At 31.4% G+C, this 20,931-nt stretch overlaps 2 protein-coding genes and 1 long non-coding RNA gene across 3 annotated transcripts; all 3 read right to left on the bottom strand.

Moving 5' to 3' along the window:
- Window positions 1-3,261: 3,261 nt before the first annotated feature.
- Window positions 3,262-7,691, bottom strand: LOC144544820 (myosin-9-like). The gene is made up of 12 exons (XM_078293367.1): window positions 7,674-7,691; window positions 7,436-7,534; window positions 6,747-6,953; window positions 6,076-6,219; window positions 5,921-5,991; window positions 5,743-5,842; window positions 5,563-5,619; window positions 5,321-5,377; window positions 5,161-5,241; window positions 4,992-5,074; window positions 4,241-4,332; window positions 3,262-3,326 (listed from the first exon to the last, which is right to left on the bottom strand). Exons 1-12 carry the CDS (start codon window positions 7,689-7,691, stop codon window positions 3,262-3,264), a joined length of 1,074 nt encoding a protein of 357 aa, XP_078149493.1.
- Window positions 7,692-7,824: 133 nt separating this feature from the next.
- Window positions 7,825-8,551, bottom strand: LOC144545270 (uncharacterized). Its single transcript, XR_013508455.1, has 3 exons — window positions 8,477-8,551; window positions 8,169-8,240; window positions 7,825-8,083 (listed from the first exon to the last, which is right to left on the bottom strand). It is a non-coding gene; the product is annotated as an uncharacterized LOC144545270 (long non-coding RNA).
- A 7,984-nt stretch (window positions 8,552-16,535) lies between these two features.
- Window positions 16,536-17,829, bottom strand: LOC144545306 (trans-resveratrol di-O-methyltransferase-like). Its single transcript, XM_078293898.1, has 2 exons — window positions 17,044-17,829; window positions 16,536-16,925 (listed from the first exon to the last, which is right to left on the bottom strand). Exons 1-2 carry the CDS (start codon window positions 17,812-17,814, stop codon window positions 16,629-16,631), a joined length of 1,068 nt encoding a protein of 355 aa, XP_078150024.1. The 5' UTR covers window positions 17,815-17,829; the 3' UTR covers window positions 16,536-16,628.
- Between the last annotated feature and the right edge of the window lie 3,102 nt (window positions 17,830-20,931).

Consider the following 20,931-nt stretch of genomic DNA (forward strand, 5'->3'; position numbering starts at 1 on the left):
TTACAGTATACAATATTCATTGAAAACTCTACTGTATACAAGATTCAATTTTACAGTTCTGCTGATTCAATTTTACAGTATACAAGATTCAATTGTAAATTTTACTGTGTAGAAGATTCAATTTTACAGTATACAAGATTCAATTGAAAATTTTACTGTATACAAGATTCAATTTTACAGTATACAAGATTCAATTTTACAGTATACAAGATTCAATTTACAGTATACAAGATTCAATTTTACAGTATACAAGATTCAACCCAGTACGGATGCTAATAATTAACTCTAACTGTCAATAACCGCTAATAACTAACTCTAACTGCCAATAACTTCCTATAACTGTAATTTTCGAAAGTACAGTTTGAAAGTACATTTATTTTGTCCTGTTGTGCAAGTTGCAATCTTTTTCTAACTATTATGGGACCACTTCAAATAGTTGCTGGATGTTTTGTGATTAACTGATATATTTTATGTGATATATTGTATAATTATACAGCATGTAGAAGTAATTTTACAGTATTCGCGTAAGTCAAAGCTGTGGACAAATGGTGGACAAAAGGCTGTGGACAATTAGACGCTTCCATATAATAAAGCTAAGTGGGATTAAGGATTTAAAGCTATGGACTTATGTTTCATTATCGGAAAATAATGATAAAAAGGAGCTACTGTAAAAATCCACCATTTTCCACAAATGAAATTATTATCGTTAGAACAAGAATATATAGCCAAGGGCGGAACTAGAATTTGAGTATAGGGGAGGCTAAACATTTATTTTTAAAAAATAACCAATATATGATATAATATAACCAAGATAATTAGATATTTCAGATATTTCACTTTTTAATTTCATAAAAATATACAATAGATTACTAACACCAATAATGCACATGTCTATCAAAATTAAACTAAAATTGTAATCATGAATAAAGAAAAAATAACATATTAACAACTTAGCATGACAGTCAAATTAACCCTTTTGAATCTGGCATGATAGTGAAATCAACTTTTATAAAAAAAATATAATGAATAGTATTAATTAACAATTTGCATAATTCTGAAGGTAGATTTTTTTTTCTTTGGACATTTGTTTTTTTTTTTCTGTTTGTATGAACGGTGGAGATATTCTTTCTTTCTTTTGTGTTACATTATTTCTCACTGCCTATCCGCTAGAGAATAGAGTTATAGAGATTGTTCTTTTTCGATTTCATTGGGCACTTTCTTTATTTTATTTTCTACTATATTTGGCCTTTCCAAGTTGGAAAGGGAAACGTTGGAATTTGGAATGGATACCTTTCCTATTTTCACAGTGCTGGAAAGCACTTAATTGGAAATGAGCGACCGTCAGCTATTCTAATTTTTAAATGTTACTTGTAAGCCCTTCAAATTTATTATATTATTTATAAGGAGGATGGGGGACGCGGGACGTGGGGTGGGAGGGGGGTGGGGGGTTCCTCTAATCCATATTTATATATATAGAGTACGGCTAACGCGCTTCCTCTAGCATATGGGCCGAAATGCTTCCGGTGGAAAGTTGAAATTTCAAAATCCAAAAAGTCGATCTGAACCGTTCATCTTCTTCTCCATATTAATATCTGCTTGGAGACCAAATTTTACATTTTTCTGAAATTTTTTACTATTTATTAAGCCACTTTGAAAATTGCTGATCCAACGGTGGCTTACCAAACAGTAAAAATCAGAAGCTACCGTTGGATCAGCGATTTTCAAAATGGCTTAATAAATAGTACAAAATTTCAGAAAAATGTAAAATTTGGTCTCCAAGCAGATATTAATATGGAGAAGAAGATGAACGGTTCAGATCGACTTTTTGGATTTTGAAATTTCAACTTTCCACCGGAAGCATTTCGGCCCATATGCTAGAGGAAGCGCGTTAGCCGTACTCATATATATATATATATATATATATATATATATACTAGTATCGTGCCCGTGCGTTGCAACAGAAATATATTATAAGATTGAATAGAATATAAAGAGACCTTTTTATTTGACATTCACACAAAATTAAGAAAACATATATTTAAATGAAAATAAAAGATACAAATGAGAAAAAATAGATATCCAAATAATAAATAACAATAAAAGAAACAACAACAAATGAAAAAAAAAAAGATCAAATATAATATAAAAAAAATTCTTGAAGTATCATTGCGATTTAATATCTAATTTTTTTTTCACAAGCAAGAAATGTTATTAAACGATTTAGATAAGAAATAATATGTAACTAAACAAAATTGGAAAATATATGATTAAATGATTCAAATAAGGATTTTCTCTACATATATATTCAGATCTCTACATGTTATGATAGTTTCCATTTTCATTGTCGAAACTATGGAGGAAAAGGAGAAATGAAATGGAGAAAACATAGAAATAAGGAAATAATTTAATTATAGGAATTGTAGATAGTTATAAAGGGAAATGAGGAAACGGATTGCTAGGAATTCATTCAATTTTAATTGTGACAAACCATGTAGCAGTTCTTGTGGTGAGTTTGTTTTTAACTAAATTTAGACTTCTACACATAAAATAGATGTATTTAATCAAAAATAGATAGATTATGTGATTGAAGGGCTGATATTCAATTTGAAAGTTCATCTTTCAATCTCAGCCGTTGGCGGATCAGGACAACTACGTGCATAACATAAGAATGGAGATATATATAAAGTAAATTTACAAGTACCTAATAAACAAATTGTAAAATCTTGGGGTTGTTTAGCACCCCCAGCTTGACTTAAGATCCACCCCTAAGAATAGCCAATTGTGTTGGAGTAATAATTATATTAGAGGTCTAACTAAAAAGTATATAATAGGCCTTATTATCATAAATTAGAGTCTAATTAATACTTTACTTGTTATTATTGGGTACATCTTTTTTTTGTCCTTTTCTTTTTTGAAGTTGGACCATCAATTTTATATGGAACATAATTAATGACATGAAATTTAAGACGTATATAAAAGTAAAATTAGATGGTAACAGTCAATGTTGCCTTCTTGAGTATTTAGTTAAGTAGAGATCTATAATAAATAAAAATAAAGCACACATCCAAGAAATATATATAAACAAATTATGCTCCTATATCATATCAGAAATAACCTAGGTTCATATATAAAATGGTTGTGAATCATGCTAATTGCAAGCTCAGCACTTTACATATATTCCATCCAAATTATGGATAACTAGCACTTAGCTAGCTTCACATGGTTTTGATATTTATTGACCTAAGAGGGTGTTAAAGGGGGCTAGGAGTAACTAAGAACAACAGCCCCACCCCCAACCCACCCACCCACCAACCCCACCACCACCACTGAGAGTTCAAAAAAATATTATAAATTTCATGTGTAATTCTGCTACTTTCTTTCAGTAAACTACAATATATGATGGCTTATGGCTTTATGCCAACATGGGTGTTCTCTTAAATGAATGGTCGACTGTCAATTTTGCAAGGATTCAGTACTATAATCTGCACGATGCAACCATATCACTGGACATATCTCGAATTCACGAAACCTCTTTAAATTTGTGTGAAATTAAAATAAACGGTTCAGATCTAATTCTTCAAAGTGCGGCACTTCACTGGGTCTGAACTCATGAGCAAAAGAGGATAGCACAAGTAAATTACATAGCAATCCAGATTCATTAGAGCCCAGTATATAGAAAATCAGGCCACAATAAAATCACAACTACTAGGCCTAAAAAAAGGAGATATTAGGCCTAAATCTTCCATGAGGAGTCCAGAACTTCATTTGTTATTGTTCGATGCATCTTTTTTTTTTTTTTTTAAAAAAAAAAATTGGCTATCAATATTATATATGACTTTAATTTCAGACGCATAGATCAAACTAGGTGATAATAATTAAAACTATCTGAGTACTCGTCTACTATAAATATGTACAGAAAAAATAAAGCACATGCACATTAAAAAATATTACTCTAAACAAATTATGCTCTCATATGTCAAAAATACCGTTGGTTAATATATATAAAATAAATTAGTCATGGAAATAGTTTATAAGTGAATAACTACTTCAGAAAAGGCGACTAATAACACATGGTTCAGCAACCGTGCCCGTGCACATTGGGTAGGAAACTGTTGATACATATACTTGATTTGATTAACAAAACCAGAACTCGATCTTCTCACCCTTTCGGGTTCAGCTTGTAGTAATATTCTAAACATTTAACTTTTATCCTGATTAGATGGCAACAAAAATAAGAAACTAGTATTCTCTCGGATGATCAGTGGTGGCTCAAGATTAGAGATGTCTATCTGCTTGACGGATTGGGATATGTCATCAACCGAAAATGGAACACTGCAATCACATACATGGTTACATCAGCATGAAAAATTAACAGAAACTTGTCAGGATTTTCATTCTGGCTTGTCAAATAAAGCATAACCATGGTCCATGGCAACACCAAATAGACCTGGTATAAATGTGTAGCTTTGTGCTTGATATATTGGTTTTACAACCTTTGGAATTTTAATGTAACTTTAGGTTATGTAGTTGTAATTCTCTCAAATAATAGTTTAGTGGAAGTAAATAAAGAAAAATATAAGGTGATAAAAGAAGAAGAGTGAGGCTATGGTACTATGTATAGAGCATAATGGTCCGTACTATGGATCAATATCTTCAATTTCAAGGTCCAAACAATCAATCAGAACCGTTCAACATGATCTCCAAAGTAGTGATTTAAAGTAGTGATTTTCTAAAAATCTTTTTACTTTATTTTAGATGGGTAAAAAATCAGTTGATCTAAAGTAGTGATTTTCTACCTATATAAAAAATAGTATTTTTGTAATAAAATGAAAAATTGACTGATCTTTAAGTACATTTTCAGATTGAAATCACATTGAACGGTTCAGATTGACTATTTGGACTTTCAAAATGAAAATATTGATCTGTAATTTGGGCTACTCTGCAATATGCATAGTACCATAGTCTCTCTCAAAGAATATATAGATATTAACCGTGAGTCATCATGAAGCAAAAATTGATTGCTCCCAGCACGATATGAGTCATCAGTCAGCAATACCCTCAATTTTGATATTACCTACAGTTACAAAACATAGAATAACTAAATTTTTTCTAGAAACAAAAACCCATTAATATAGATATTTAAACATCAATTGCAGTTACATTTTGTGCTAGACTATGCGTTCCATTCTTATCATCCCGGTAACTTGTACTAATCCGGTATAGTTGCTGCATACTGAGGGTCTGTCCACGAAAAACAAAATATTGTTAACTGATTGAAATATGAGTTATCTTTTCAATGAAAATGCTGCTGACTCGTTACCGGGCAAAGGTCATGAGTAATTTCATCAAACGTTTTCTTCGATTTTTGATGAATAACCTGAAAGAGAAGAAAATAACACAAACATTTATTTTTGGTATATTACTGGAATAAGAGAATATATATTAAATGAGCAAAGTGTAGTTGCCTACTAAATTGAAACACACAACCAAATTAAATAATTTTTTAACGGCCATAGATAGTAATTTTCCATTTGATTTTCATAAATATATTAAACAACTTACAAAGAAATCGATAGCTTGTCTGGTGTGCTTTAACTCGTCATAAGCTATCCCGGCATACTGAAAGAAGTACAACCAAATATTATTAATTAGCATGTCAATTTGTCTGTTAAAAATTATTAAAAATAATACCTTATTTTTTTTATAATTAGTGTAAATCTATTAAAAAATCAATTGTATTACTTCATATGTGGCACCAACGCACCACTGTTCTAACTCAGTAAGTCCTTCCTTGACATACTCACCATTACTGAGCGAACATAATTCCTTACTTAGTAAAATACTGAAACAAAGAAAAACATATTAAAAGAAGAGAGACGATCAATTTCAATCAAGCTAAGAAAATTAAAAAAATATTTACCTGTTAAACAACTTAACATTGATGAATGTGAATATCTGGACAAACACCTTTCTAACCAGAAAGGGAGGCACCTGGATATAATAAAACATTCAATCCAAGTTAACGATCCAGTAAAAATTAGTGAACCAGAATTAAACAAGTATGTAATTACTAACATTGTTAGCCTTGAGTGTGTTCAAAAAGTTAGTGAGGCTCCTAGCTATATCTTGCCAATGGCCAATCAAATCTTGTTGACCGCCTATGTTTTTGGTCGGTGAAAGATCACCTTTCAGTAAACTTCCTCTTGATTTTTTGGGAGCCTAAAAATGTTAAATAATAAAAAAAAAGTAACTGAGTAAATGCTATATACCAATACCATTTAACACAAATGCTTACGAGCTCTGAAAGGCATCAGATCATAGGATCGATACCACATGAAAGGATGCGAATTTTACAGTGATTTTAGAACATGCTAATTACAAAATACCCATTTTTCTCATTTCTTGCTGATTTACGTACAGATAGAGATAATCAACTAATTAACAAGAAAGGGGCATCTTCTAAGTTCATAGGGAAAGAGGCATAGAGTTTGTCATCTTTCATACATGTATGGATGTCATATGTTATTCTTTTTTGTTGGACCATGCATTAATAATCAATACTAAAGTTGATGTTTGAACATTTTACACAAGGCAACAAAGAAATTTTCTTCTGCCTTGTGTAAAATGTTCAAACATCAATTTGGTCAAGTTTTCTTCTGATAAACTAATCAACATGTATGTCGAACTTGATAACAGTACAACATACATTTTATGAAGTATCCATATATGTGTTCAATGTAGTATACCTGAATGATGGAAACAAGAGAAGGACATATCTCTTTTTTTAAGTTGTCTCTAATCATGCCATATATTTTCTCGATATATTCTGTAAGTTGTTGCTTGAACAACAGAGCAGGATGCTTGGCCTCTACATGGCTTATCGAACCCGACCTGCCCCCTGAGCTACTGCTCACATAACTGAGATCCACTGCTTGCGGTATTCCCCTGAAACTCTGCGATGCAAAAAGAAAAATTGAACAGAAGCAATGACTCATAGCTACGATCAGAAAAAAGCCTATTTATCCTATGAAACCTAACAGTAGCAGTTGCGGAGCCACCCATGCAAACGTATTTTCATTCCACGTAATTGAAAAAAGCTCATGTAATTGTGTGAATTGAGAGTATTATTGTAACAAGTAATGAACTGGCTCCACAGATCAGGGTTGGAGAATACTGAATTGAACGAATTTATCCTTAAAATAATAATTTCATGGAACTCATTGAGCATAATTCAGGGGTTACAGAAGTTGAACCTTCTTCAGAATTTCCGCAAAATCCACCATAATTTTTTTAATTTAACAGCATCGAATATGCATGCTAGCCTTGTGTGGAAATAGAACAGAGTCACAGTATGAAAAGATAAATTAAGCTTCTCGAGAAAAGTTATATGCAGGTGAATGTAAAAATGGGGAGACCAAATGAAAGATCTTCATACTTGAGCCACACTTGGTTTTAGTGTACGTTGGAGCAACAATAAAAGAGTTGAAGAATTAGAGAGCCAATATGCCAATACATCATTGTTGTCAGCTTGAGTCTACAATAAAAGGGGACAAAACCAACAAAAAAAAACACACTTGTATTGGAGTGATTTAAAATATTCAATTTTATGATTGTTTTTAAAGAGTAAACCCCACCATGTTTCACTCATCCTCTTCTAAGATAATTGTTCTGACTCTTTGCTTGAAATGCATTGCAACCAATAACACAACCTTTTAAGATCTATTAACATCCCACCATTAATTGCAAATCCAAATTCTACAAAGTCTTTATTCTTTTAGTTGAAAATAAAAGTTGGAGATCAAATTCTGTAAATCCATAATCATGGGTCATTTAACTTAATAATGGTTTTAGTCATAAAGCACAAAAACCACATTTTATTATATAAACTTGCATGATTTTTCGAATCACCAACCTCAATTGCATGCCCAATAGTCTGAATAATGCGATAAAAAACACTTGTGTTCTCAACTTCAAATGATCCCCAATTAAGAAGGCACTTGAATATTATGCAAGCTGCGACAGGCCTATTACCCGAGAAGCCACAGTTCTCTGCAATGCATCTGATCAACATGTCATGGTGCTCCTGTTTAATTCACAACCAGTGTTGAGTTAATCTAAAGGAAGGATCTAATTTATTAGTATAATTACGTTTCTTGAATGTGTTAGACCTGTTGCTTCTCATCTAGTTCACTACGCTCCTTTGTAAGCTGCCGTGAAGCTTCTGGTGTGCCATTAGTATCCTAAATATTTAAAATAGTTTTAAGTACTTACGCATTGTAGGGTAGAATTTTATAATCCAATAAAGGGAATTTTATTTACCAGAGCTGGGATTGAACTGTTGCCTAGTATAGTACCGTCGTCAGATCCTCTCTGTTTTTACATAGGCAGAAACTAAGTAATTGAATTCCTCAAAAGAACATGTTCAACATTAATTATTTATTATATTGAAGGAAAGTTTTTGGTTAATATGACTTACATGCATAATAGACTTTGAAATAGCTTGTTGGCGAAGCACTTTATTTTCTGACTCAACATTTGATATCTTCTCTTCTAGCCTATTAAAGAAAACAAAATGAAAAATATGTTATTGGCTTATTGTTTGCCATAATGTAATATATAAATCAAGTGTACCATACAAGTGGTTATTATTTTGTATTCTCTTTTGGGCAATACATAATGCTTATGGCTCACTTACATAATACATAGTAGCTTCCCATCGGCTTCATCCAGCTTCTTTTGTTTCTCTTCAATTATTCGATGTGCTTCTGCAAATCTTTGGCCTTCTCTTTTTCTGTTAGTATTGTGGCTTATGAGAAAAGTGGAACTCAATAGAGCTAGGGAAGATTGTTGAAAGCTGGTACTTATACATTACCCAAATCTAATTTATCACTGGTTTCGAAAATGAGTTGTAAAAATGTGGGTCCAGTACCCAAATGTAGGATATTATAATATGGAAAAACAGAAATAAATATAGTAAACTACTGGATGCCTTTCATTTATCAAAATTTACTAAACATAAACATAGTAAATTACTGGTTGGCCATGCCATTACAGAAAGTATTGCAAGCAGTTTGAATTTTGAAAAACATTCAACAAAACATTTCTGTTAGTTATCTTGAGTTGTTTAACCTCCTGAGTTAAGTCATTGATCTTCTCTGTATCTTGAACATGAACAGTGGTTTCCTTCACATTGGCCTTCTGTCTCTTTCAACTTCCTCTGTACTTCCTGTGTCAAGAGCCTGAATCTAGACAAGGATAATTAATATAATAGCGCCAACAAAAGAGTACCTTAATTTCATAGAAAGAAAAACTGGCCGTTCCGGAGCAGAATTGGCCGATTCGGAGCAGAATCGGACAGAACCAATCCGATTTCAAGCTGAGATACACGGTTAGTGTTTTTTTCGTCCAATTTCGGCCGGAACAGTCGGATCCTAGTCAAATTTCGGCCAAAATGATCCAATTCCAGCCAATTTCGGCTGAAATGCGAATATGTCAATCTCCAAAAAAAATTTCCTCAGCAAAAATCGAACTGGAGACCTCTTGCTTATAAGCCAAACCAAATACCACCACACCATATAGCTTTTGTTGTTAGAAACATCAATGCATGTATATATAAAGTTGTACTTTTTTAACCTAAGAGCATGGACTTAGCCATTCATGAAAATTAATTTTAAGCTAATTATATTAGTCTGTAATTAAACCTCAAATCGATGCAACTTTTGATCAACCAATTCAGCAATACACTGATTTTTTTGGATAAGGTTGGCTTATTAGAAGAAAAGAAAAAAAAATAAGCAAAAAATTCAGTCTCAGTCACATAAGTTCGATCTGTGGTTTTGTCTTGTTCTAATGATGAAGTGATCTAGCCAACATGACATAGTTTCTGGCGGTGAAAGATTGTGTTTTTAGTTTTAATGCTTGTATTATATTGTATTAGTGGATTATTTCATTGTAATCATTTGTCTAAACATAAAATTATTGATAAATTATTTTTTTTATTATTTTTTTCTAATTTTTTAGTGTAAAACAAGCTTTTGGTAAAAAATTCCGATTTTCCGATCTGATTCGGCTGATTCTGACCGATTCACACGATTCTGATTCCACGGTCAAGAGATCGATTCTGATTCTGATTCCTATTTTTCCTTCTAGTTAATTTGCCATCTTGTCAAGCTGTAGTCGAATTTGTTGTTCTTCAACTTTCTTTTCAAGCTTATCCTTTGCTTCCTTTAGTGTTCCTGTTTGCCTTGCCGCCTGAGAATAAATAAGACAGAAAATGTTTGGTCACCCTTTCTTTTCAGTTTATCTTATTTTGAACTGTGGGATATCAAATTATCATATTATAAAATATAAACATTTTTTCACCATTTTAAGCTTGCTTATTTCCTGCCAAGTTTTCCTCTCCATCTACACTGAGTTATAATGATGCCTTCTTCAGCTTTTTATAATAAGAATATTCTACATAATAGCACCACCGAGTTGTGTTTCATTGAGCCTAACGGTGACTCCAGATTGCTCGACATCTTTATCATTTTCTCCCTCATCTACGACCCCTTGTTTCTCATTCAAATAAATGTCACTTTCGGTTTCAACTTGCTCATCAACCTTGTTTATTGTTGATACTTGATACCAACTTACTAACAATTGTACGGAGTCATAAAACTTACTAACAATTGTAGAGGTTTAGAAATTTAATGCAGATGCTCCTATGTCAAGAATCAGAAACTTAGTAATTAAGGTTTGAGTAGTAAGTTAAATATAAACTTTGGAATAACATCAAAAGCGAGATAATTCTGGTAAAGTCCCAGTACCAGAAATGCTATTGAATGTTGTAAATTATTAGAACAATTTACAGGTTTTAATTTAACTGATCATTGTGATCAGATGATATGGAAATGTTCCTCTAATTCACAATAAACTATTAAATTATTCTACTCTTGGTTAGAATATGGAGGAGTTTCTAGTACTGAGTATATCAATACATGAACAGTTAAGTTACCTTTAAAAATAAAGGATTTTTTTGTGGTTAATTAGTAAAATAAAATAGGGATCTCGACAAAGGATAACTTAACTAGAACGATTGGATAGTGTATAAAAAAATGCATGTTTTGTCGGTGTATGAAATCTGTAGATTTTATTTTCTTAATGTGAGAGTGGATTGCCGCTCATAATGAATTTTATTTTAATTGTTCAACAATTCAAGATTTATGATATATAGATGCTTGTATTTCTTTAAATGACAAATTATTAGTTGAACTGATTAGATGGGTAGTTTTTGGGGACATTAATGTTGCAATGTAATAGCCAGATTATATTTTTAGGATGGTATATTAGTAAAAGAATCCAAATTTTAAGTGCTTAAATCATTGCATGGCCTACCTTTCAATGCAACAATATTCAGTGGGATGAATGTTATTTCAAATTCACTCTTATGGTCATGTGATTCAAGGATTTAACATCTACAGTGCTATTTTTACAATGAAAGAGGATCAGGGAATGCTTCTAATACTTGAGTTTGGACCATATTTTGATGAGAATAGATTTTTTTTTCTTCTGGAGAAGTTTCGTGATAGCTTTGCGGTGGTTGTTTCTGTTGGCAATATTAATTGAATATTTAACTGATATTTTCTGTTGTTGTAAATAACAGTATGCGCTTGTCAGAAAGATAGAGTAAAGTCAAGTGATTAATCGGTAATAATCAGTCGATTAGCAGAGAAAGTCCGTAACAGTTTGGTTATCACTGTAGAAAACTAATCGGCCGATTAATCGGCTTAGACGGCCATTTTTTTACAACACTGATATTTTTCATTGGGTTGATGTGTTTTGATTCTGTTGTAATGAGCATTAGGGCCCTTGTATATTTTTGGTTTGCTTTGTAATAGTATCAGCGGTTTGATATCAGTAACACTTTGATGATTTCAATAGAAATCGGATGGAATCATCCTACTTTTTTTTTTAAATCTAGTTATTACGAGTACACAAGTTAAAATTATACCTATATATTTAAATGAATTAAATTGAGCTAGACATCTATTTTTAAAAAATTAAATTTGTACAACAACAGTAAAAGGCTATAAAATTGAATATGATTAAAAGACCATATAATTATATAAGTGCCATCGAGTGTGGCATGACAACCACAGACCACCAAACCCTAATTTGTGATGGTGTTATATTAAGAGTTAACAGGCCACGAAAATCAAAATAGCTAGTAAACGTAATATTTTGTACATTAATAATGGTATTATATTAAGATTTTTAACGTCAACTTGATTCGCCTGGTAACTTACGTTTTCCAATAAATTATTGAAAAAGGAATCGACTCTTTTTAATTATGGAATATTGGTAAAAAGAATCATCACCATAATTTTCCAAATCCATATTAATATCAACACCATAATTAATATCAAAGTCGACATGTCACCATCATTTGCAGTGTATTAAAGTCGACATTCATATGCATCTTAATATCAATACGATCATTTTCCACATCAAAATCATTACCGAACTACAACAAAGTAGACATTTTTTGCGAGGGAAAAAACGCTTTTACGACGGTCGTCCGTCGCAAAAAGAAAAAGCTGAACAATGAAAGTAGTCCGTCGCAAAAAGTCACTTTTTTATTCTCGCGAAAAGTGTCTCGTTCTTGTTGTCGATTGGCAAGTTATATATCTCTATTCTTATATTAAGCACATACATGTCCTGATCCGTCAACAGCTGTGGTTAAAAAATGAAATTTTATATTGAATATCAACCCTTCAATCAAATAATTTGCCTTCTTTTCATTATATGCATCTTGTTGATTTTATATTGAATATCAACCCTTCAATCATGCTTTGGAAAGTAAAGAGGATGTGTTATTTTCTGCTCATATATCTATTTTCAAAGTTCAAACAGTCAATCCGAATTTCTCAACATGACACTAGTGGAAAAACAAGAAAGGATCAGCCTATCTGGATCGGAAATATAAAACAACCGATACTAATATCTATCTGGATCAGTTTTCTGAACAAAACCGATCCTAAAAAACTAATCAGATCGGATTTTTTAGTCAACTGATCCTAATTTGTGAACTATCAGGGTCGGTTATTTATAAACACCGATTCTGATAGTATCAGGATCGGTTCTAACACAAAACCGATCCTAACAGTTCAACTATTAGGATCTGTTTTTTCTAAAAACCGATCCTGATACTATCAGAATCAGTTCTTAGAAAAACTCGATCCTAATAGTTGAACTCTTAGGATCAGTTGTTTGTAAAAACCGATCTTGATACTATTGGGATCGGTTTTTTATGTCATAATCTGTTTTAAGATTTCTTATTAAATTAATTTATTAAAACAATTTATAAAATAATATTTAGGATGTAATTTATTTTAAAATATATTTTAAGAAAAATAAACATCTGGATGGGTTCTTATTATAATAACTGACCTAGATAACTATCTGGATTGGTTCTTTGTTAACAACCGATCTTGATACTTATTTTTATTTTTTTTAAATGAATAAAAATACAAGATCGGTTCTCATTATAATAACCGATTCAGATAACTATCTGGATCGATTTTTAAGAATAACTGATCTTGTATTTTTATTCATTTCAAAAAATTAAAAATAAGTATCTGGATCGGTTGTATTATAAGAACTGATCCAGATATTTAATTTTTCTTAAAAAATTTCTTATAAATTTTTTGAAAATAAATTACATATTAAAAATTATTTTATAAATTATTTTAATAAGAAATTTTAAACAAGATTACTTCTTAAAAATTATTTTAACATTATTTATAAATTTTAATAAATAACCTTATAAATATCTGATAAATTATTTCATAAAATTTATCTTATAAATTAGAATATAAAAAGGTAATAAATTATTGTATCTTACAAATTATTTCTAAAAATGGTTATTTTTTTAATAAATTATCTTGTTAAACATGCATGACCATAGAACATCAACTCTTGTTGGGTGAGTTAATGAAGGAACAAAGACAAACATCGTCTGTTGGTCGATCGAAATCGTTTAAATTAAATAGCACTGCATTTATTGTCTTGCATCCAATTTTGATCAAAATTTATTTTTAGTAACTCATCCATCTAATTGACCGACAATTGAAGCATCGTATGGCCATAAACACTTCGTGTTGGATCGAAGATCATACATAATAAAATTTCCGAACTTTTAGGTTGGTTACGTTCAATGTTCTCTCTTGATCATTTTAAAACAGATTTAGAATGATTTCACTGCAGATCGACCGTTAATTTTTGGTGTGAAAATGAACGGTCTGAAATGTTTTCTAAATTTGAAGGGGCGTAAAATGATGGAAGTCTATAAAAAATGACATGTAAAGTATTATTTGGCTATATAAGATGTTAAAAAAAAAATTCATATGTATTGTTGTACATGCATTGTGTAATTAAGTAAATACCAAACTTTCATACCGTCCAATAGGTGAAAAACGGTTCTGATTAGATAATATCTCTGTTTAGATAATTACCATTAGGATCGGTTGTATAAAGAACTGATCCTAATGTATGCACTATTAGGATCGGTTCTTTATAATAACTGATCCTAATACTATTAGGATCGGTTTTTTCGAATTAACCGATCCTAATTCTAAAAAAAAAAATTGGTTCTGCAAAAAAAAACAAAAAAAACAATTAGGATCGGTTGTTTCAAACAACCGAACCTAATAGTACTATTAGGATCGGTTGTTTCAAACAACCGATCCTAATTATTTTTTTTTTTTTGCAGAACCAACATTAAAAAAAAAAAGAATTAGATTCGGTTGTTTAAAATAACCAATCCTAAAAACAATCAGGTTTGGTTAATTCGAAATAACCGATCCTAATAACTCCCTATTTACCCTACTTAGGGTTCTTATTTTCATTTTGCGCATCTCATTTTCAACTTAGTGTCTCTCTCTATGTCTCCGTCTCTCCCTCTCAAATCCTCAGACCTCCGTGTCTCTCTCTCTTTGTCTCTCCCTCTCCTCCGTGTGTCTCTCTCTCTCTTTGTCTCCGTCTCTCCCTCTCAAAGCCGAGCCTCTCGCACCTCCGGCTCAATTGTGTTAGTTTTAAATTTTCTTTATTGTTTCAAAAATTAATTAATGGTATTTGTATATTGTTTTACAGTCTTGAGGACATCTCGCACAAGTTACTTAATCATCCGGCTGATCAACTATCACGGTATTAGTTTTATCTAATTTTCTCATTATTATACTTTTAAAACACTTTTTTTTGTATTTTTCATTGGAAAATATTTTTTCATCTAATTGTTTCCTTTGTTTTTGTTTTTGTTTTTGTTTTTCGGGTCTTTTCTAATCTCAAGTGATGCGATTGCAAAAGAGGTAATTATTATTTTTTTTTATTGTTGTGCTTTACATTAATTACATAAATATGTATATTGCATAAATGTGTGTTAATTGAAAAAATATCTCCATCAGTTACTTGTATGTTTGTTAATAAAAAAAAATTGGATTTAAATTTCTTGTTATAATATGTAATGCATTATATCTGGATTCACAAAATGTTGGTTCTAAAAAAAAAAAATATAGAATCGGTTATTTCAAAAAACTGATCCTAATTCTGGAAAAAAAATAACCAATCCTATTTTTTTTTGTTTTTTGCAGAACTAACATTAAAAAAAAGAATTAGAATCTGTTGTTTCAAATAACCGATCCTACTATATATTAATCTGGATCGGTTTTTTAATAGAACCCATCCAGAGATTAGGAACTATTATGATCGGTTATTTTGTATAACCGATCCAGATTAATGCCTATTAAGATCAGTTATATTAAACAACCGATCCTAATAGTTACTATATGGATCGGTTGTTTAACCGATCCAGATTATTGTAGTATCAGTATTGCCTTTATCAGGATCGGTTGTATACTGATCCTGATTCCATATTTTCCACTAGTGATCTTCATATTAATATGTGTTTGGAGACCAAATTTATTTTTTGAAAAAGTTTACTATTTTTTTAGAATTTTCTAAAATTAAAGTATTTCACTAAATAGAAAAATAAATAAATAAATTCAGACACTGATTTTCAAAAATTCTAAAAAAAATAATAAAAAATTTCCGAGAAATATAAAATTTGGTCTCCAAGCCATTACAATATGAATATTACGTTCAGAAATTTGGATCGACTATTTGAACTTTAAAAATAAAGATATGTGTGTGTATGTAATAATACGAATGGCCAGAAAACAGAAACAATTAATTTCTACTTAATTTTCTAATCCAAGTGAAGCAATTTTATGCACTACTTAAGAAGCATTATGTAAGAATGCAATTATTTTTCTAAATATACCACTTTAATAAAAGATATTAACAAGGACCGTTCAACAAACCGCGCGCGCACAAAAAATTTTCAGTCACACACGACAAAATCTGACACAACTTGAAGAACTCACTTCAATTAATTGATGTATATATATCATATATTCTGTTCGGAGATGAACTAAAATAAAAGCAAAATAGAAACGAACCATAAACAATTCGCTTTTTTATTAAATGAAATTATTAGCTAGATGGGATACATCAGTTACAATAAGCTTAAAAGAGCAAAAATACATAACTCCGGGATGCAATTCATGAACTTCCATAATAACCCATGAAACTTAAGGATAAACTTCAATTATTGATCGAATACCGAGAGTACCAGTAATCTTGTAAGAAGTAAATCCTGCTTCTTTGAATAAGTTCCACCACTCCTCCTCATCTCGCTCCTTTCCATTCACTAACGTCATCATTAGTACGTCAAACAACAGTTGTGATTCTCGGTGTATACTACCAACTGGTCCGACAACAATATCTACAATGATGACCTTACCCCCAGCATCTCTCGAAGGAATTGCCTCTTTGCATCGTTGTAATATCTTTATGCAATCTTCATCGCACCAATCATGTAGGATCCACTAAGAAAAAAATGTAATTGATCAGATCATGATAAATATATGCATGCATGTTAGTCATTGGTATAAATGTAAACGCACAAACAAAGAGATATACTAACAGGATTAAATTCTATGTTACCTTGAGGAAAGCAACATCAGCAGGTGGAATGTTGCTAAACATATCTCCAGAAACAAATTTTACTAAACCATCAGTTGGAAGGTGGCCTACTACTTGAGGCAGGTCCAATACAGTGCACTCTATCTTTGGAAATGCCTTAGCTATTGCCATAGCGACGGTTCCAGATCCACCTCCTACATCAACTAAAGAAGATATTCCCTGAAATACATTACCATGTTCATTGATTATAAAATCAGATATAATGGAACTATCTGTTTTCATTCCATCATTGAACAGGGTGTTTAATTCAGGCCTTTTGCCTGTCAGTTCCCAGAAGGTGCAACCATGCGCCATCTTACAGATCTCAAGCTTATCTTGTTTAAACCAATCACCCAAATGAAGTGATGGTTTCATAATAGCAAAATCCAACATAGCTAAAGCAAAAGACAATGAACTCGTTGAATCGGCTTTCTTAATAACAAGGTGTGAGATCGGAGTAAGGTCATAGGCTGCCTCTTTGCTCTTGCTAGTATCCTGAACAACTAGGAAACCTAAATGAGTAAGCAAGCGCAGAAGGCGCCACAAATTAGGTTTGTTGTTCATGGGAAGTGAGAGAACAGCATGAAGCTCATGAAGTGTCATGGGCTGGCCATGGTTATGGATTGCATTGGGAATACCGAGTTCAATTGCACATTTTAGAGCCATGGATTTGATGAAACTGAAGGTTAGGTTCCATAACTCTGCTTGAGCATTGAGCACATGCATGTCAGGGCATTCCATGGTAGTGCCCATGGTGGGTTTTTTAGTTTGTTGGTTTTTGGGGTTCTCTTAGGTCGGATGGATAAATGGATGTTATTGCCTTTTGGTTTCTGCTTGGTGCTTAAATTGGACGGAAATTTATAGCGAGTTAGCTGGTAGTTGGCTTTATATTAGTTTATTCTCATTATTCGGATAAGGCGGGAAATATAAATTATACAACAGGCGTCAAAATCACGAGTTTGGGATACAAATCATACAATAATGCACTCATTTATTTTTATTTTTTTATACGCAAAGGAAGCAAATGAAATTTTAGCAAAATAACCAATGGTTAACTTCAAATCTTGGTTTGATAATATTAATACTAATTTTATGATTAAATCCTTGGTAGGGGTGTCAACGGCTACAATAAGGGTTAGGTACAAGTATTTTCATGTTCATACCAATAACAAATTGTACTCTATTCTTTTCCGCTAGGAATTATCTTGCCCTCACCTTACCCTTACCTGTTATGGTTGTCGGATAACAAAATGATAGCTAGTAAATAAAACATTAAAACACATTCATTTCACACATATTCGTGTTTTAAAGGCCTACACTTTATTGAGATTTGATAGAATTTATTTACGTCTTTTAATGGTTAATTAAGTGTAACAAAACTATCAAAAGTAGTTGAGACATGAATATTCATTACTCGTTTATATATATGATCTATATATATAATTACCTGATTGGGTAACGAGTACAAAATATGTTTTATCTATGTCCTTACCTATTTAGATAACAAAAAATATATATATATTTACCTGTACTGTATCCAATAAGTTTACAAAAAAATTCTTATCCATATCTATCTTATCAAATACGATACATACCAGGTAAACAGATAAAAGGGTTCCATTGACACACCTGATCCTTGGAGGAATACAATAGTGTTAACTACGAACGCTATGTCTGCTCTCCTGATTATAGAGTAGAACTAGTAGGGGTGTTCATCGGTTCAGTTCGGTTGAAACCGAACCGAACTTGGCAAACTAAAGTTATAATTCGGTTTTAAAAATAGAACCGAACCGAACCGAATTAGCATTGCAACCGAACCGAACCGAACCGAAGTTTTATTTCGGTTTGTTCGGTTCAAACCGAAATATATTATTTTTTTATTTAAAACAATTGATTTATAATAAATCAAAGTATATTAAGAAATAAACCGGAGTATTAAGAAATAAACTAAGATATTTAGAAATAAACCAAGTATTTAAAACAATTGATTAAGAAATAAACCAGAGTATTAAAAAATAAACCGGGTGGTTCCGATCAAATTCATATTATATGATAGTTCGGTCGGTTCGGTTATTTTGGTTTTGAAAATTTTCAAACCGAACCGAACCGAAGTTATAATTCGGTTTTGAAAAGCCAACGGAACCGATCCAATAAACCGAAATAACCGAACCATTTAAACCGAACTAATTCAGTTCGGTCCAAAACCGATTAAACCGAACCGTTTGAACACCCCTAAGAACTAGGGTGTTGATGCGTTCACTATTTTTTTGTGATCTATCGGAATGGATTCAAATGACGAATCTAAACATAAAACCGATCTACATCAAAATTGATGTGTTTCCATATTAAATTTATAAATTTTCGAATGAATTTAGTTTATGGTCAAGCAATAAAAATGAAAATTTTATGAGTTATCTTTAACACGCTCATTTTTGACCTCTTGACTTTATACTAAATTAAAATGAAAGAAAATATAAATTTGACATCTAAATGTATTACTCGTGAAGTTGATCAGTTTCAATGGTTTGAATTTGTTGTTTGAAGTCAATCCGATAGGTTTCAAAATTAAGTTCACCAAGAAACATGTGAGCTTAAGAACACGTACTCTAGTTCTACTCCTGACTTTTATTCCGAAAAAATATCTATTGATGAAACTATTACTCTTCAAAATAGAATATTGCTTATTGAAAATTATCTTGCATTCAGAAAATTTAGGACACAGATAAACTATATTTGTTTAAATCTTGAAAACAATTACAATGGTAATAAACAACATGTACAATTACCGCACTATAATTCAACATATATATAGAAACACTAACATGTGAAATGAGAAGAGATAAAAATGATACTCATCGATAAAAAATGATGAGAGATAAGCTGAATCGGACATATCAAAATAGCAATGATGTGCCATATATTGTTAAAATTAGAAGCTTAACACGATTAATGAAGCATCATTTTTACAAGTCTAGCTAGTTGTTACGAGTACACACGTTAATTGAAATATGTGAAATTTAAATTTCAATGAAATAAATAGAGGCCATACCTCTAGATAATGGTATATTGATATGATAAAAGACAAAGCACAACCACCAAATCGTAATTTATAAGCATGCACAATGCACAGTAAAAGACTACAATATATGTGCCACCGACTTCGCAGAACAATCACACTCAACAAATCCTAATATATAATTGTGCACAGTAAAAGACTATAAAATTGGATATGATTAAAAGACTACAATATATGTGCCACCGACTTCGCACAACAATCACACACAACAAATCCTAATTTATAGGAAGGCTAAAAATTAAAATACAAAAATTGTGGTTAGTGAAAATTAAACCCAAGCTCTTCCCAACACTATATAAGCTTTTACCACTAGACTAAAGTTAACATATATACATTCCTGAGAATCACAGCAGATTTATTTCCTCCATTGACACCCCCTGATCCTTGGTGGAATACAATAGTGTTAACTACAAATGCTAGGTCTGCTCTCCTGATTATATAGAGTAGAACTAGGGTGTTGTTGCGTTCACTTTTTTTTTTGTTTCTATCGGAATGGATTCAAATGACGAATCTTAACATAAAACCGATATACATCGAAATTGTTGTGTTAATTTCCATATTAAATTTATAAATTTTCAAATGAATTTAGTTTAAGGTCAAGCAATAAAAACATAATTTTATTAGTCATCTTTAACACGCTCATTTTTTATCAAATTTTGACATCTCGACTTTACACTAAATTAATTTGAAAGAAAATATAAATTTGACATCTAAATGTATTACTCGTTAAGTTGATAAGTTTCAACAGTTTGAATTTATTATTTGAAGTCAATCCGATAGGTTTTAAAATAAAG

Source organism: Carex rostrata, chromosome 27, assembly GCF_964058835.1.
Source record: "Carex rostrata chromosome 27, lpCarRost1.2, whole genome shotgun sequence".
NCBI lineage: Eukaryota > Viridiplantae > Streptophyta > Magnoliopsida > Poales > Cyperaceae > Carex > Carex rostrata.

Bases quoted from the DNA above. Each gene is read 5' to 3' on its own strand.
- LOC144544820 (XM_078293367.1), bottom strand. The intron at 6,220-6,746 runs GTATACTACATT...TAACATTTTTAG, and splicing joins CTCTTGTTTCCATCATTCAG to GCTCCCAAAAAATCAAGAGG. The intron at 5,242-5,320 runs GTAACGAGTCAG...TTTCGTGGACAG, and splicing joins TTACTCATGACCTTTGCCCG to ACCCTCAGTATGCAGCAACT.
- LOC144545306 (XM_078293898.1), bottom strand. From the start codon at position 17,814: ATGGGCACTACCATGGAATGCCCTGACATGCATGTGCTCAATGCTCAA. The intron at 16,926-17,043 runs GTAACATAGAAT...TTTTTTTCTTAG, and splicing joins CTGATGTTGCTTTCCTCAAG to TGGATCCTACATGATTGGTG.